The sequence below is a fragment of the Oryx dammah genome, unplaced genomic scaffold (genome assembly GCF_014754425.2).
Source record: "Oryx dammah isolate SB20612 unplaced genomic scaffold, SCBI_Odam_1.1 HiC_scaffold_11, whole genome shotgun sequence".
Taxonomy (NCBI): Eukaryota; Metazoa; Chordata; class Mammalia; order Artiodactyla; family Bovidae; genus Oryx; species Oryx dammah.
In genome coordinates, this window is record NW_024070195.1 from 17,532,711 (window position 1) to 17,549,756 (window position 17,046).

General features: G+C 39.0%; 1 protein-coding gene and 1 non-coding gene across 2 annotated transcripts; one reads left to right on the forward strand and one right to left on the reverse strand.

Annotated features, from left to right (window-relative positions):
* Positions 1 to 296: 296 nt before the first annotated feature.
* LOC120870304 (placental prolactin-related protein 4-like) lies at positions 297 to 12,521 on the forward strand. Its single transcript, XM_040249918.1, has 5 exons — positions 297 to 351; positions 7,346 to 7,527; positions 9,673 to 9,780; positions 11,532 to 11,711; positions 12,330 to 12,521. The coding sequence occupies exons 1-5, from the start codon at positions 297 to 299 to the stop codon at positions 12,519 to 12,521; spliced, it is 717 nt and encodes a 238-aa protein (XP_040105852.1).
* LOC120870663 lies at positions 5,241 to 5,345 on the reverse strand. The gene has a single exon (XR_005722863.1). It is a non-coding gene; the product is annotated as a U6 spliceosomal RNA (small nuclear RNA).
* Positions 12,522 to 17,046: the final 4,525 nt, after the last annotated feature.

Here is a 17,046-nt window from a genome sequence, read left to right on the forward strand (position 1 = left end):
ACCCAAAATTTATACAGAGAATAGGGTAGGGTCAGGTATATAGACATTCAAAATTCCCCATTGCTTAGCGCATCAGGCACTCGAGGACCACACTCACTGAAATCTTTATTGCTCAACCTGCAGGTACCAGCATGGAGAAAGAGATAGTCTACTCCACAGGCGGTAGATCCCTACTTTTATGGCCTCCTGGCTTTCCTTAAGAAGCATCCCATGCAGCAGATTTCCTCCATCCCATCCCATCAGGCTGACTCCACGGTCAACAGGAGTCCTCACCCTGGGATCATTCCACAATCCCCATGGCTCCCGCTCCCAGCTTCCGTGGACACCAGTGGACTTACAACCCTGTCCAAGGTATGAAAGGCTACAGCATGGCTTGTCTATGTGGTTCTCACTCCTTTCGGACTGTCACAGATTAGTAAGTTCACTCCCCAAATGCTTCAAATGACTCCCCATCCCAGTGGATGGCCATGGATGTGGGGATCTCTCCCTAGTTCTTCAGCCCCCTCACCCCTTGGTTCAGGCTGGTCCCACTTGCTCTCCTCCTTGTTTCCCCTTCCTCCTTGTCCCTTCTTTCCTTTGTCCTACTGAGTTCTGTATGGATCTGGATATTCCTTCTCAGTAGTCATGGAGTCCTGCCTATATTCATGGTATTCTGTGAGAACTGCTGGATCTTAGACGTTCTTGATGCATCCGTGGAGAGAGGTGTACCCCACTTCCACCTACCCCTCCGTCATCTTACCCACCCCTATTTGTGCATGTATTAGAAAAGAGTTTCCCTTTCTATTAAGTAACATTGCAATCACCACACATGTTTAACTTTTGGTTTTTGAAGAGAACACAGGTAAGTTCCACTCTCTTCAGCTGAGTCAGTCGTTCAGTCATGTCTCTTTGAGACCCCATGGACGGCAGCATGCCAGGCTTCCCTATACATCCTCCACTCCCAGAGCTTACTCAAACTCATGTCCATCTAGTTGGTGATGCCACTCAATGATGTCCACTCTCTCAGACAATTTCAAAAATATAACACCATCTTATAGTTACATTAACTATGCTATACATTAGAGCCTTTGTTCAGTTCAGTTGCTCATTCATGTCCCACTCTTTGTGACCCCATGGACTGCAGCAACACAGGCTTCCCTATCCATAACCAATTCCCAGAGCTTGCTCAAACTCATGATTAGATACCATGATTAGATCATGAAGCTCAAAGTTATAGCTTCAGATCTTATTAATTTTTTATATATGAAAGTGTATAACCTTTAAAAGTCTCTCTCTATTTCCCCTACCCTCCAGTCTTTGGTAATCATTTTTTCTACTCTGAGTTCCATCTTTTTTTTTTTTTTTTGAGATTCCTTATAGTTGAGATCCTATGGCATTTGTTTTTCTCTGACTTAGTTCACTTAGTGTAATGCCCTCCAGTTACATCTATGTTGCCACAAATGGAAAGAAGGATTTCTTTCTTTTTCTAATGGCTAAATAATATTTACCTATATATGTCACATCACATTGTTTTAATCCATTCCCCTGTTGAAAGATACCCAGGTTGTGCCTATACCAAGGCTACTGTGAATAATGCTGCAATGAACATGGGAATACAGATCTCTCTTTGAGACAATGACTTCATTTCCTTTGACTACATATCCAGAAGTGGGATAAGGGATCACATAACAGTTCTCTTTTAAATTTCTTGAGGAACCTCCACAGTATGTTTCCATGGGAGTTGCACTGGTATACATCCCCACCAACAGTGCACAAGCACTCCTTTTTCTCCTCATTCTCAATAACATTTGTCATTTCTTACCTTTTGGTATTAGCCATTCAAACAGGTATGAAGTGATACCTGTTGTGCTTTTAATCTGCATTTCCTTTGATTATTAGTGATGCTGAGCATCTTGTCATATACCTGTTGATCATCTATATGTCTTATCTGTGGGAAAATGTCCATTCTTTAAAGATGTAGCATGCATTATGTTTACTATATTCCAGTATACGAAACTCAGTTGCCTAGCTATATATCAACAATGAATTATCAGAAAGTAGAATAAAGAAAACAATCCCATTTACTATTGCATCAAAAAAAGATAAAACAATAAGAAATAAACTCAAGCAAGGTGTTGAAAAAGTTTATACAAAACCTTTAAGACATTGATAAGAGAAATTTAAAAACAGTGAAAGGTATGTAGAGTTAGGTGGTCTATTCAATGTGATTCTTGAGGTAGGATATGTATTTCTATAAATTTCCCTCTTAGAACTGCTTTTGTTGCATCCTCTAGGTTTTAGATCATCAAGTTTTCATTGTTCTTTGTTTCTAGGAATGTTTTGATTTCCCTTAATTCTTCAATAACCTGTTCATTATTTAGAAATATGTTGTTGAATCTCCATGTGTTTGTGTTCTTTAAAGTTTTTTTCCCCCATATAATCGATATCTAATCTCATAGTGTTGTGGACAGAGAAAATGCTTGAAATAATTTAAATTTCCTTAAATTTACTGAGGTTTGATTTGTGACCCAAGATGAGGAGAATGTTCCATGTGCACTTGAGAAGAAAGTGTATTCTCCTGCATTTGGATAGAATGTGCTGAAGATATCAATTAGGTCTGTTTGCTCTAATATTTCCTTTTAGGCTTATGTTTCCTTATTAATTTTCTATTCTGATGATCTGTCCATTGGTATAGGTGCAGTGTTAACATGCCCTACTATTATTGTGTTACTGTCAATTTCCCCTTTTATGTCAGTTAGTGTTTACCTTATGTATTGAGGTGCTCTATTGTGGGTACATAAATATTTAAAATTGCTATGTCTTTTCTGGACTGATCCCTAAATCATTTGTTAGTGTCCTTCTTTACCTCTTATAATATTTTTTATTTTAAGGTCTCTTTTTTCTGATATGAGAATTGCCAATCTGGCTTTCTTTTGATTTCCTTTTGCATGGAATACCTTTTTCCATCCTCTCACTTTCAGTCTGTATGTGTCTCAAGGACTGAAGTGGGTCTCTTGTAGACAGCATATATATGGGTCTTGTTTTTGTATTCATTCAGCCAGTCTGTGTCTTTTGGTAAGAATGGGAGAAGATAATAACAAATAAAACAACTGATAAAGAATTGCTTTCTAAAATACAAACAGCTCAAACAACTCAGTCATCAAAAGCCAAGACAAGAACTGCAAAAATAAACTAGTGAGACCACATCAAACTCAAAACCTTCTGCATAGTAAAAGAAGCCATCCATAAAATGAAATGGCAACCTATGGAATGAAAAAAAATATTTGCAAATCACATATTTGGTAAGGGCTTCATATCCAAATATATAAGAGACTCATACAACTCAGTAGGAAAAAAAAAATCAAACAACCCAAATTATTAAATGAGCAGAGGAAGAGTAAGTGTTTTGAAAAATCTGAAGAATAGACAGTAGATGAGAGACACTGTAAGGTTTTCCTTCCAGAACAGAAGCCTGTGTCTTCCTGGCATTGCATTCTTTATCTCCAATCACCTGTTTGGTGATTGCAGTTCCCAGTATACATCCTTAACTCAATATCAATCACCCTGCTGCTGCTGCTGCCGCTGCTGGGGCTAAGTCGCTTCAGTGTGTCTAACTCTGTGTGACCCCATAGACAGCAGCCCACCAGGCTCCCCCATCCCTGAGATTCTCCAGGCAAGAACACTGGAGTGGGTTGCCATTTCCTTCTCCAATGCATGAAAGTGAAAAATGAAAGTCAAGTCACTCAGTCATGTCTGATTCTTCATGACCCCATGGACTGCAGCCTATCAGGTTCCTCCACCCGTGGGATTTTCCATGCAAGAGTACTGGAGTGGGGTGCCATTGCCTTCTCTGATCACCCTACCCTGAGCTATATGTGCTAAGAATAGCCCTACTAACTATAAAAAACTAATAATTACTTATTTAATCTTGAGGCATCTAAAATCCAAGGTATTTTTCAGAATTTTCACTTCCTTGTTTTCTACATTCTATTTCAAAATTGAAACATCTAGTATGGAAAAATGAGTAGGGGACCCCAACAATACATGGATAGAAAGTCAGTTAAAACTGGCAGCATTACTGGAATTTAATTTGGGGGAATGTATTATCCTTATTCTATTGTAATTTTATTCCCTTTACTTCTAATGTACACTAGGTTAATATTGATTTAAAATAGTAATACCAACAGAGAGGCACATAGTACTCAAGTTTCAGTAGATTGAGAAAGACAAAGCTTATGAGGCAAGAAGTGAAATCACAGAAAATTAGCAATGGTATCAAAACAAGGGGCTGTATTACCTAGAAAGAAAGCAGAGTTCTCTAATTTTTTGGAGACAACGCGAACAAGCCAGATGAGAGCCAACCAGCTTAAGCTGTATACCAGAAACTGCACCAGAAGAAAAATAAAGTTCATAAAATATGCTGATGCTAAACGCCAAAATCCAGACAGTAAGAGAATAGGGTAGGGTTTATGTAGAAACTGAAAACTACTCAGAGATGTAGACATGGAAGTGGATACACTAATGAGCATCAGAAAAATCAAAGCACAAAAGGGTCTGAAAAATAAATCGTAAAGGGATTTGGTAGTCTGGTCAAAAGAAGCAGAGAATGAAATTAGAAAACAAAATATAAAGACTTGTGCACATGATAGACCCAGAGAATGCTCAGCAGAGAAAATTTTGGCCTTAGTGACCAGCGAACAGAAGCCTCCAGCGTCAGGAACAAAACCCTGGGCAGGACTCACGACTGTGTGCTTCTGGGAACAGCCTCAGTTTCAAAGTTTGGGCACTAAACCACCTAAAAGCGAATGCAGACAAGGATTATAGCTTACTATGGCACTGAATCACAGACAATAATGTTTGTTAGTTTATTTTTCTCATTCAACTACAAAGTTAATGAATCGCTCAGTTCAGTTCAGTCGCTCCGTTGTCCAACTCTGCGACCCCATCGCAGCACGCCAGGCCTCCCTGTCCATCACCAACTCCTGGAGTTCAAATGAATCACTAACCAACGATAACTGACACCATCAGTTTCCAGTCAGATCCTCTTTAGTCATACAATGGATATGTGAACCTGTTATATGATCCCAACAACAGTTTTAATAATTCAATTTATAGATGTTTAATTGAAGGGTAATTGCTTTACAATACTGTACTGTTTTTGGCCAAACATTAGCATGAATCAGCCATGGTTTACCTATTCCCCCCATTCTTCAACCTCCTTCCCACCTTCCTTCCCATCCCAATCCTTGAAGTTGATACAGAAAAATATGGAAGGCTTCACAAATTTGTGTGTCTTCCTTGGGCAGGGGCCATGCTAATATTCTCAGTATTATTTCAATTTTTTGATATATGTGCTACCAAAGCAATGACACATCTAACATTTTAACAGAAAAAGAGATCATATAGTTAGTCATCTACCAATAAATGGTCAATTAAATTAGGAATTAGTGTATTCTGCTATATTTACTATCCATTATAGAATTGAATTTTATAAAGTCCAAAATTCCATGTAGGAATTAAGCATATATTTATGCATAACACATGTATACATGCACAGAAATATATGCACACAAATACGTCTGTGTTATACAACCTATTATTCTCCTTGCCTCTCACAATGAGCTCTTTAGTTGATGAAAGATATAGTCCCAAATTTCTCCAACTTATATGTCTCCTTTTTGAGAACCACTTCTTTTATTTTCATCACCTAATTTTAAATGACCAGTTTATTCTTAGATACCATGCCCCTTTAAAATAACTAAAAGCAGAATAAACCTAGTAAATGTTGATATCTTATCCTTCATTAAATTACCACTCTTCTGGTAAATTGGAAAAATAATCATGTTCAGATCTTATTCAGGAGGTTAAAATCTCTATTTTATCAGTTCTCTTGTCCAAACTCAATTCTTGCTCACTTCAGTCTTAAATTCTGCTTACTTACAAAGGACTCACAGGAAAAGTAATATTAAAATCATGCTAGCAAGAGTCTATGATTTTATGCTTCTGTTGGCCAAAGGCAGGGCCAGGAATAATTTTTGAAATATTACAATACATCATGGAAGCATGAAGGTCTAGTTCTCCTATCAAAGAGGAGATGTTTGGAGATGGTTCAAAAACTAAGCCCTATGGGTTGTCAGGATGTACTCCCGACCAGACACATAAATTTTGTCCATAAAAAGTCAAAGTCAGGAAAGGGTAGGCCTTGTTTGCAGAGCCAATAATGTTGTCTTGGGTGCTGACCAGGTAATAGTCCTGTATTACCATTTGGAGATTTATTTGTTATTTTCAAGAAGAAACAAACATAATGAGAAGATTAAGGATGCCTAAAAGTAGAAGAGCTGTCAAGACACCTAGAAGAAAGGCTAGCCAGGAGACCAGGCCCCCACAACTGATAATTGTCAGAGACTGTAACAGTGAGTGTTTTACAGACAAAGCAGAACAAGTGGATAAAACCTATGTTCTGGAATCACTGCTGTTTCGCAGTCAAAGGCAAAATATTTTTCTCTTTAAGCAGAGTCATCACAGTTCCTGATGTGGTCCTGGTTACACACATGCAGACCGAGGGCCCACTGGCATGTGTGATGTGACATCAGGAAGTGAACAGATGAGTGCATTGGTGCCCAGTCACCTGCATCTGCTAATAATGGGACCTGGGGAAAATCACTTGCCCTCTCCAAGTCATTGCATCTTCATTGACATAACTTGATGATCATAGTGAAGATTAAGGCTATCTCACAGGGTTCCTGTGAAACACAAATTTTAAGATGTTTGAAAGCTTTTGGAAAAGTATCAAAGACATGCATGGGGTTTCTAAGGTGAGTGAGCAGATCCAAAGTACAGTATTCTTTTTCTCTTAGTCTTCTCTTTTTAGTCAATAGTAGCGATCAGTCAGTCACATATTTACTTTTACCCCAGTGTGATGGTAAACCACACAGATCAACTGTATTTTCCTTGTCATCAGTGTCTTAAATGCAAGCATTTATCAATGTAGAGTGAAAAAATTACAAACTCCTAGAGGGCCTCACTGCTCAGAGTCTGCAGAGTCCCAATATTAAACTGTCTTAAAAGAATGGCCTAAACACTCTGGCTCAGAATTAAGTTCCAAATGTTTGCAGAGCACAGAAGTACTTCTGGGAACAATACAAAAATTCAGGGAGTAACCTACTTCTCCAACTCTCTATCTGTGCAAAAATCATCATCCATGTAAAGTTACACAGAAGGTGCTTCTTCTTCCTCACCCCAGCTGCTACAGCACTAATTCCTCCTCAGAGCAACAGAGAAAGAGAAGGCTTCCCTCCACAGGATGGATTTGATAATCTCACGTGACTAGATCATCTCAAAATGGCTCATGTTTTTATTTAAACAGGGTCCTGCCTGCTCCTGCTGCTGGTCATGTCAAATCTGCTCTTGTGCCAAGGCATCTTATGCCCGTCCCTCTGTCCTGAAGGGGATGACATCTGCCGGACCGCTCTTATGGATCTGTTTACCCATGCTGCTAAGCTGACCAGTGACATCTATAACCACTCTGTGCAAATGTTCAATGAGTTTGTAAGTACTGTGGTGGTGGTGGTTTAGTTGCTAAGTCGTGTCTGACTCTTGTAACCCCATGGATTGTAGCCCACCAGGCTCCCAGAAGGAACCTTCGCGTAAGTGACTGGGCTATATCATCCTTTCAACAAGAAAGCTGCTTCAGCCAAACTTCAAATAATACACTCTCTAGGTCAAAGAAGCTGTCTGCTCATAAGAGTGGAAATCGAAGAAAGGATCAGTTTTGTGAAATCTCAAGATTCCTAAGAAGTGCAATAACTTTTTCAATTTCCTTTCATTCATTTTGTTTTTTATTTTCCAAAATAAATGATTTTGTATTTGTAGGCTAGGCATACCATAAAATAATATAATAGACTCAGTGGAATAAACAACAGAAATTTATTTCCTCAGAGTTCTGGGGGCTAGAAGTCCCAGATCAGGGTGCCAGCAAGGTGAGGTTCAGGTAAGAACTCTTTCTTCCCAGGCTGGCTTCTTCGTGTGTCCTCACACAGGGTGAGGGGTGGGGAAGAGAGACAGAAGAAAAGACACAGAGACATAGAGAGAAAAGAGAAAATGCTCTGCTGTTTCGCTTCATGAAGACACTAAACTTATTGGATCAGTTTTCCACCCTATGAACTCATTTAATGTTAATGGGCTTCGCTGCTGGCTCAGATGGTAAAGAATCTGCCCACAATGTGAGCGACCTGGATTCTATTCCTGGGTCTGGAAGATTCCCTGGAAGAGGGAACAGCAAGCCACTCTAGTATTCTTGCCTGAGAAATCCTATGGACAGAGGAGTCTGGTGGGCTACAGTCCATTTCAAAACACAGTACTTTGGCAGTTAGGCTCTAACACATGAATTAGAAGAACACACATTCAGTCCACAATACTACCTGACACAAAGCACTTTTAGGTGGGACTGGGGAAAGGAAGCATGCTGATTTACTGGTGCTTCAATTTTTCCCTGGGCTTTCATCTCCAGGCTCAGAGTAAATAGCCAATAAATGAGAACTGCTCTGCAGTGAAGTCGGTGGTTGGAACATGTTAAACAAAGCTGAATCCCTGTCACAAAAACGAATACTGGTAGTTTTTTTAATGCTACAAATTATTGTTTTAAGATTTGCAGGGAATAGGTTTTGAGCTACCATAGAAGGGGACTTTACAATTGGAAACAATTATTCTCTTTCTGATAAAGGTATTTGAAAGTTGTATGTTAGTTCTTTTAGGTCAATCAAGGAGCACACAGTAGAGAAGGCAGCTAATAAAAAGCGGTGCTAAAGGTTTCTACTAAATTCACGTAGTTCTCTTTACTCACTAGTTTTTGCTTCATCCTCCATTTTTGACTGTCCAACTCTTCCAAGTAATCTCTTTAAATGTTCATAACTTTTGCTAAAGATGAGTTTTTCTCTATCAATGTGTTAGCTAGATTTTATTACTCTTATTATTGCTTAGTATTTCCTATAACTTTATGCCATGTTTTTCTGCCGCACCATTTTGTCTCCATAAACAACATTGTATTCTGCACCTGGGATGAACACTAAGCTTTTTGGTGTGCAGATTCAGAGATAAGTCAAAGTCATAACTGAATAACTCCTTGCAAGGGAATATATTGGTTTTAACCCACAGTAAACAAGAGATTAAATGGTTAAATATAGGTGCATGCATGCATTCTAAGTCACTTCAGTTGTGTCCAACTCTTTGCAATCCTACTGACTATAGCCCGACAGGCTCCTCTGTCCATAGGATTAGCCAGGCAAGAATACTGGAGTATGTTGCTGTACCCTCTTGCAAGGGATGCTCCCCACCTAGGGATCAAACCTGAGTCTTCTTTGATCTCCTGCATTGGCAGGAATGTTCTTTACCACTACCATCACCTGGGAAGCACCAAATATTGGTACATATGTGCTATATTTGGTTCAAATACTAAAAAATAAACAATATATAATAATATAACAGAGAAGGGAAAAGGTTAAACTTAGAAAAGTTAGATGTAAAATCAATTTTATAGAGACAATGTATAGAAAAAGTAGGAAAAGAATAACTTTCAAATTTTGGGATGCCCCCCCCCAGTAAAAAATTATACATGTATCAATATGTTAATGTTTTGGTAATGGGTTCATCTACTGAATGCCCAATAACCCTAACTAATTGTCTGATCACTTTCAGGATTTACAGTATGCCCAGAACAAATCATACTATATCAATGCCTCCAACGAATGCCACACCAATTACCTCTATATCCCTGCAGAGAGAGAGCACATCCGACGCATGAATGTGAGTCTTTTACCTGATTTTTTTATACCAGTTCAAATGAGACAGTATGTAGGTTACCAGGCTTCAGATTATTAGAGGTAATGGTAACTGTAAATGCAGAAAAAGTTGGAGGCCTGTAAGCAACTGAAGAGAAATTATATTATGCAGTTGATGAAGCATGAGCGAAATCAAGGGATGACTAAAGAGCTGTAGTAGCAACATAAATAACAGATCTATAGATCGTCCATGCAGACAACTTTAGTTCAACCAATGGATTAGACACAGGATTGCAGCTATTATACTGTATGAAAACAGGAAATGAATGGGAACTTCCATGTGTAAAATATAAGATTGCAAAATTCATGAATATGTAAGAAACACACCCCAGTTTTGCGTACTCCCTGTTACTAGTGACTGCTACGTGGGAGTCCTATACTGCACCACCAGAGCCCCCACATCTGCCTTTCAAGGCTCTCCTGATTCTGTTTCTACTTCTCTGACACCTTCATTCATCATTCTCAATGACTCCTCTGTCACCTTTTATTCTTAATTTGTAAATGTCCCCCATAATGGCCTATAAAACATTGTTTTGCTTCTCATGGCCATAACGATTGCCTCTGTTCTGAGGACAACACAGTTTACATATCAAGCCTCAATCGTTTATGGAAGCTCCAAATTTTCATTGTTATGATCTCTCCTTTCTGATTTCCTGCGTTATCCTTCATCCTAACATTATTTAAAATATTTTCACATGCATCCGCCCATAATATACTATCTTCTCTCTCTACAGCTTTCTTAATGATACCAGCATTCTTTTCCTCTGTTAAGCTCATTAATAATGAGGATAATCAAGTAAAGGACAAAGGTCAAAGAGGAAGAGGAGGAGGGATTGTTCAATAAGCTTAAGTTTAAAGTTTACTGAGAGTTCCTACCTGGCCTCACATTTTACTCAGCACTTTATGTGCATTACTATATTTAATCCTACTCAGTTCTCTGTTCTTTACCACTAAGACAGTTCATGGCTGAAAGAAATCATGCATATTAACTAGAGATCTTCAGTCCCCAGGATTTTCATGCTGAATTCTGCTAGTAGTAGTGAACTAGGGGGGAAACCCTCCATAGTGAATCCCACTGATGCTGTTACTAAAGACGACGCTGTGCCATTTTCTGCCTGGACACATGTCAACAAAACAGACTCTTCTGATGTCAGCAGGGGGCTGGTGTGGGATCAGCTGAGGAGAGAAGCCTGTTTAGGAATGTCATGTCTTCTTCCTTGTCTCTTTGTTGTAAAATCATAAAACAATTACCGATCAAAAATCAATACGAAGGACTCATCTGATTCATTAATACAAATGAATCACTGGGTGACAATGATGTGGGCACAGGTGGAATCCCTCTTTCCTGGGTCAGGCACTGCAGGTACATGCTGACTTGCCGTAAATACTTAGATTCTCTCACGCAAATATACAAACATAAAGGAACTCACTGAGTGGTGGTAGAATTCAGAGGAAAAAAGAAAATATTTCATGTTATAAATTAGAACTTATCAGGAGTATTAGTTAGTAAAATAACCTAGATTTTTAATAATTCAGCAAAGTGTGAACTAATAGCTTACGTTTTATACATTTGCAACTTTTACTACCTTCAAAAATCTCTGCATGCACATAGGAATAACCAAAAGTTTTTTAGCTCAGCTGCTCTGAGCAAAGATCATGTTACCAAAACCACTGAATTATGATTTTTTAATGAGACTGTTTCTTATGGTTGCTTAGAATAAAGGCCTTATTAGCTGGATACTCATGTTACTGTACTCCTGGCAAAAACCTCTGTATCAGCTAGTCACGGAACTGCGGAGTGTGAAAGAAGTCTCAGTTACTACCCTATCCAACGCTAGAGAAAATGTGAAAAAAGCAAAAGAACTTCAAACAATCATAGAGAGGCCGTTCAGACAGGTGAGCATGCTGTAGAGGACTTTCATGCTTTGCTCATGAATGAAAGAGGTGACCTCTGTAAACGTAAGGAATTTGGAAATATCTCATTTTGTAAGAAAAACATTCATGACTTCTGTATTCTAGACTGCTACTACATAAAGCAGGAGCCTAGTCATTCATAGTGATAGTAAAGGAATCAGAATTTCACTGCAATTTTTGACATGTGCAGCCTCCCCTGCATTGCACACAGTTCCACCAAAAGCTTGCTCTTTCTGGGCACAGATGGTTGAAATATTTTCAAGAGTAAGAGAATTAGAGAACAGAATTTCCAAGATCAGCATTTTCTTCAAAGTATCCCAGGACATCTGCTATTGAAGTTCCAATTGTCTTCTTTCTCTGTTCTCCTCAGATCAAAGGATGAGAGTGGGAAGGAAGAAAAAAGAAAGTTAAAATCAAACTTGAGTTATGTTTCTACTTTTTAGATTCCTAATAGTTTTCTTAGAGGCTGGCTCCAAATCCATATCTAGAGAATTTTATATTTGTATGTCTTCCCAAAATCTTAATTTGATAATTAGAAGGAACAAAGATAAACCAATAGTAATAAAACACATAAGAAGTCATCATCTTTTGGATATTCAGGTTATTTCTACAGCCAGGAAGAAGATGAGGAACGCTCGCATTTACTGGTATGGAGGCCGCCTACTGTCGAGCCATGAAGATAGGCGTCATTCTGCATTTTATAAGCTGTTCCACTGCATGCGCAGAGATACACATAAACTTGACACTTACACCAAGTTCCTGGCGTGCCGACAGCTCTACAACAACTGCTAAACCCACAGCCATCCCATCCACCTCTGAGATGGTCATAATGATCTATCCCATAGCAAGCTTCTTTGAAATTTACAGCTTTTTAATGCATGCTCTGTGAAATGGGTCTCTTCTTAAAAAAATAAACACAGACTCTGTAGAGATGTCAAAATCTAAGAGGGCAATTTGTTCACATTTCTTATTTTCATTTAATAGAAAATCAAAAGAAAATCTACCCCTACAATTGAGAGAATTAAGCTCTTATTAAAATTAGTCACAAACAGCAGAAACTGGCATTACAAAGAAGACCATTAAGAGATTACTTAAGAATCACAGCCAGTTATTCTGGGTCAAATTATTAGAATCAAAGAATTAGACAATTGTTCACCATTCTGGTCATGCTACCAAGAAGACGGAATTCTCAAGAGTTATTATGAAAGCCAGCCACGAACTGTCAGCCAGCTATGACAGTGTTACACCAGACAAGATAAATACTTTGCACTTTTGTATAAATAGCATGAGGTTTACTGATCTGTCTAAGGATTGTTAGGATGCTGTCTTGGTCCTTCTGGGTTGATATAACAAAACATCACAGACTTAAAAACAATGGAAATGGATTTCCACAGCGTGGTCATGCAGGGTCCTTTCTGGTCACACACTTCTTTCTGTATCCTCACACAAAGGGAGGGCTCGGGAGCTCTGTGTATCTCTTATATATAAAAGCACTCAACTCACTGAGGAGTCTCCATCCTTATAACTCCATCACCTCACAAAAGCTCCGCCTATGGATGCCATAAGCATGGGTATCAGGGTTTCATCACACGAAATTTCTGGGGCTCACAAAGATTAAGATCATAGCAGATACAAACATGAAGTGGCTCCATCCTCCTCCAGTGGCTGTCTTCACCCACACTCCACTGCATCCTCATTTTCTGCATCACCTTGCAGCCATTCCACACATGCTATCACTCTGGGTTTCACAAGTGCAGTTCAGTCAAGTGTCAACTCCATCTCATATTTAGCTTATTCAGTGTTTCCCTCTCCCCTGCTGAGGCCCAGGGGACCGACCAGGAAATGCAGATGTGCCTATTTCTGCAAGGTTCCTTCCTTCTCTCTCCCTCTCTGGATCGTCATTCCTTGAGCCATGTTGAAACAGGGTAGATGGTAACAAGATGGGAAAGTTCTGACATCACTGACTTACATGGTGCTGTTGTAGCCTTTTCTTGGTCTAGATGGACTGATCTGCAATTCCCCCTGACTGACAAGTGTTTCTCTTGTGAGGTATCCTTGTGATTTTCCAGGACATTCACAAGTTAGGGATCCCCAAAGTCATAGTTTCCTTTAATCAGGGGAAATGTTCTGGAGCCCACAGCTCCCCACCTGCAGTAGTCACCAGAGCCTCTCTGTTTCCCTCACTCTGGAAGCACCATCTGGAGAAAATTAAGTAGCCCACAGTGAGCTGCCTACTAGCTGACCCACAGGAAACCCATGTATCATAAACACTCTGAACAACTGAATGGCAGAAATACTGGTGTGCATCTGTCCCCCGCCTGGGGATTCTGACAATTGTCCAACTGGTCACATAGACACCGAGTAGACAGCACGCTGGATTCAAAAACACATTTATCTGAGAAGTGAGATGCCATTCTCTTTTCCTTTCAGAGTAACGATCCTAGTCATTAATTATTTCACCTTACAAACATGCCCTAGTAGGTCCCTGAATTATAAAATCCTCCAAATAGACCAAGTGTCTACTGAGACTGGAGCAATGTGACTGGATTAGGGATGCTCAGCTTATTCAACAGCCTCCAAACCACCCGGGATGTGGGCCAATCTCTTGACTGGCTCTCCTAAGAAGTCAGTGATGTGGCTGGGCTGGTGTTGCAGCATCTTTAGGGCTTTAGCAGTAATTCCTAATAAACAGAAAATGGGAAATCAGAAGGCAGAAGGGAAAGGGAGATGAATAAGAGAGAAGGAAGAGAAAGAAGGAAGGAAAAGCAGCAAAGGGAAAGTGAGTCAAGGACTTGGGTAGTGAAGGATGAAATGCTGTTAGAACACTTTATTTTTAAGGACCGAAATATATATGCTTTTTAAAATATCCTAAGAGTGAATATCTCATATTCCCTTTTATTTCCGTTTTCTTTTCTCTTGTCTTTTTTCTGAAACTGTCCTTTATATTAGGAGTATTCTTATGTTGTTACTAAAGGTCATTGTTCTAGAGATGAACAAATCTTGGCAACTCTTCAGGGCAGAATCCAGCCAAATTATCTTCTTTTAGGCAAAGACACCTTTCACCCACATACAGGAACACTGTCCAACAAAACCAAACTCTTCCTTCAGAGACAGGGTTATTCTTGCCTGAGTCCTGCCCCTGCCTCTACCTGGGATGACCCAAACCTTTCAGAACATGACAGAATACTCTGCCCCAAAGCAATCTATCAATCCCTCCTTTGGCTTCTTCATGCATGTAAAGTGTCAGCTTTCTTGTATTTTCACTTTCTTCTTTCAAAACGCAAAACACTATGAAAAAAACCCTGTAAGCACTTTCTAAGTCATTTACTGCCAAAAACATCTAATTCTATTGTGTTACTTGGTTACATATTTTTCCTTCAATGTCTAGATAGCTCCAGCAGAGAGAATGGTATTTATTAGAGGGGAAATTTGGCAATAAGGGGGACAATGCAATTGGAGGAAACATACATTCACCAATAGACCACACACATCTTCATGTATTTGTCTCTTATAAAATTTATTTCAAGCATAAATTTAGGACTTTAGATCAACAACAAAGGTGGTGACTTTGAAAGCACTCTCCTTGCTTGACTGTGACATATAAAACGAATACTGTAGATTTCAGACAATATTGAACAGAATCATAGATATTCTATAGAGTCAGTCAGGAATAGCCAAAGAGGGGACATTTGGACAGGGTTTAACAACCACTTCCTTGCCATCCAGAAAGTGTTGATTTTTTTCCTCTTTACAGATTTCCATGTAAGATTACATTTGAAGAAATGGCCCTGCTATATCAAGAATAGTAGCAGTATTTACTGAATGGAAACAAACAAATGAAGAACCTTTGAAGTTCACTGACCTTATAGATTAGTAAATCATATGTCCTGGATACAATGAAGACTTAAACTGAGGTTTAAAAAAATCTCTATTTTGCAGAGGTAGGCCCTCAAGTTGTGGAGAAGGAGAGGGTGATATAAACACACAAATTACTATATGGCATGGTAAAGTGAAGAAGAAGATGTGATGCCAACACAGTATTACAGTGGATTGAAGTAAAGCCAGGACCCTCTGAGCATGTCATAGGAGTGACGTAAATGGGATGGCTTTACGATGGAGTTCTGAAAGGTTGATGGGATCTTGATATGGAAAAAGGGAAACAGTATATCTGTCAATTCATTTAGGATTGTCTTATGAAGTAAGGATCTCCAACATCCTAGATCAAGGCAACTTTGATATTAATACGTATAGCATTGTAAGGTATCAGTGAATAATCAGGTCTGACAAAAACATGAGAAATGTTCATTTTTTACCATAAATGTTGTATCTCTCATGATTATGCTCTCATGATATGCTGTATATATTATTGGAGGGTTAGAATGGAGAAATACTTGTATGGATTTTTATGCATTAAGGAGAACATATATGTCAATTTGGAGAGTTTGTCTTTATTCTACAAAACCACAGGAAACCGAGAACATTTAGTCCAAAAGAACAGTATGTCCAGAATTTGAAAAGAAAAACTTTAATGTGGATTGTGGAGTTGTGGCTGTTGGGGCTGGTAGAGAAAGAGAAAGAGACCAGAAAGAGCTGGGAATATTATGACACTAAAAATCAAAGAGGGCTCTGGCAAGTGAAAAGAAGCAAAGGATGTGAGAGATACAGGAAATTAAATAGACCTTGACCACATGCAAGGAATGAGGCAGACAGAAGAGTCAGAAAAGGCATCCAACAGTATGGGACTAGTTCAGTCAATAAATGACTGAAAAGTCAGAGGGAAGGGAGGAGATAAATTACGGTTTTATTCAAAAGCAACTGAGCTCTATTGTCCTATATTTCATCATCTTAGTACCAAAAATCACCAAAAAATGTTAAGGCTCTCCAGCAAATGATAGAAATAAGTACTCTACGGAACCTCTGCTAGACCCTATGCAATACCAGATCCAAAGCACAACTACCCAGTGTTAGCAAGCAGTAAGTCACCAGTCACTCTCAGCACTTAAATAAGACATACATTGTAAAGCATAGAGGATGAATGGAAATAAATTGGAAACAACTCATTCCTTTACGGAGGCAGCCTAGAGAAATCCGAAAACCTAAACCAAATAGAGGTAATTGTCTTGATCATGTGTCCACTTTCTCCAAGAGTTTCTCATTCCCTTTGCCTGAATCCTCCCTTGTTTACTAACTCTTCATTGCCTTACTCTCAGCAGATGATCAGCTAATCACTAATCAAATAAATAATTAGACAGTATTCACTCCTGTGATATATTTGTATTGATGGACTCTTCAAACTGAAAAGCTTTCTAATCCCCTG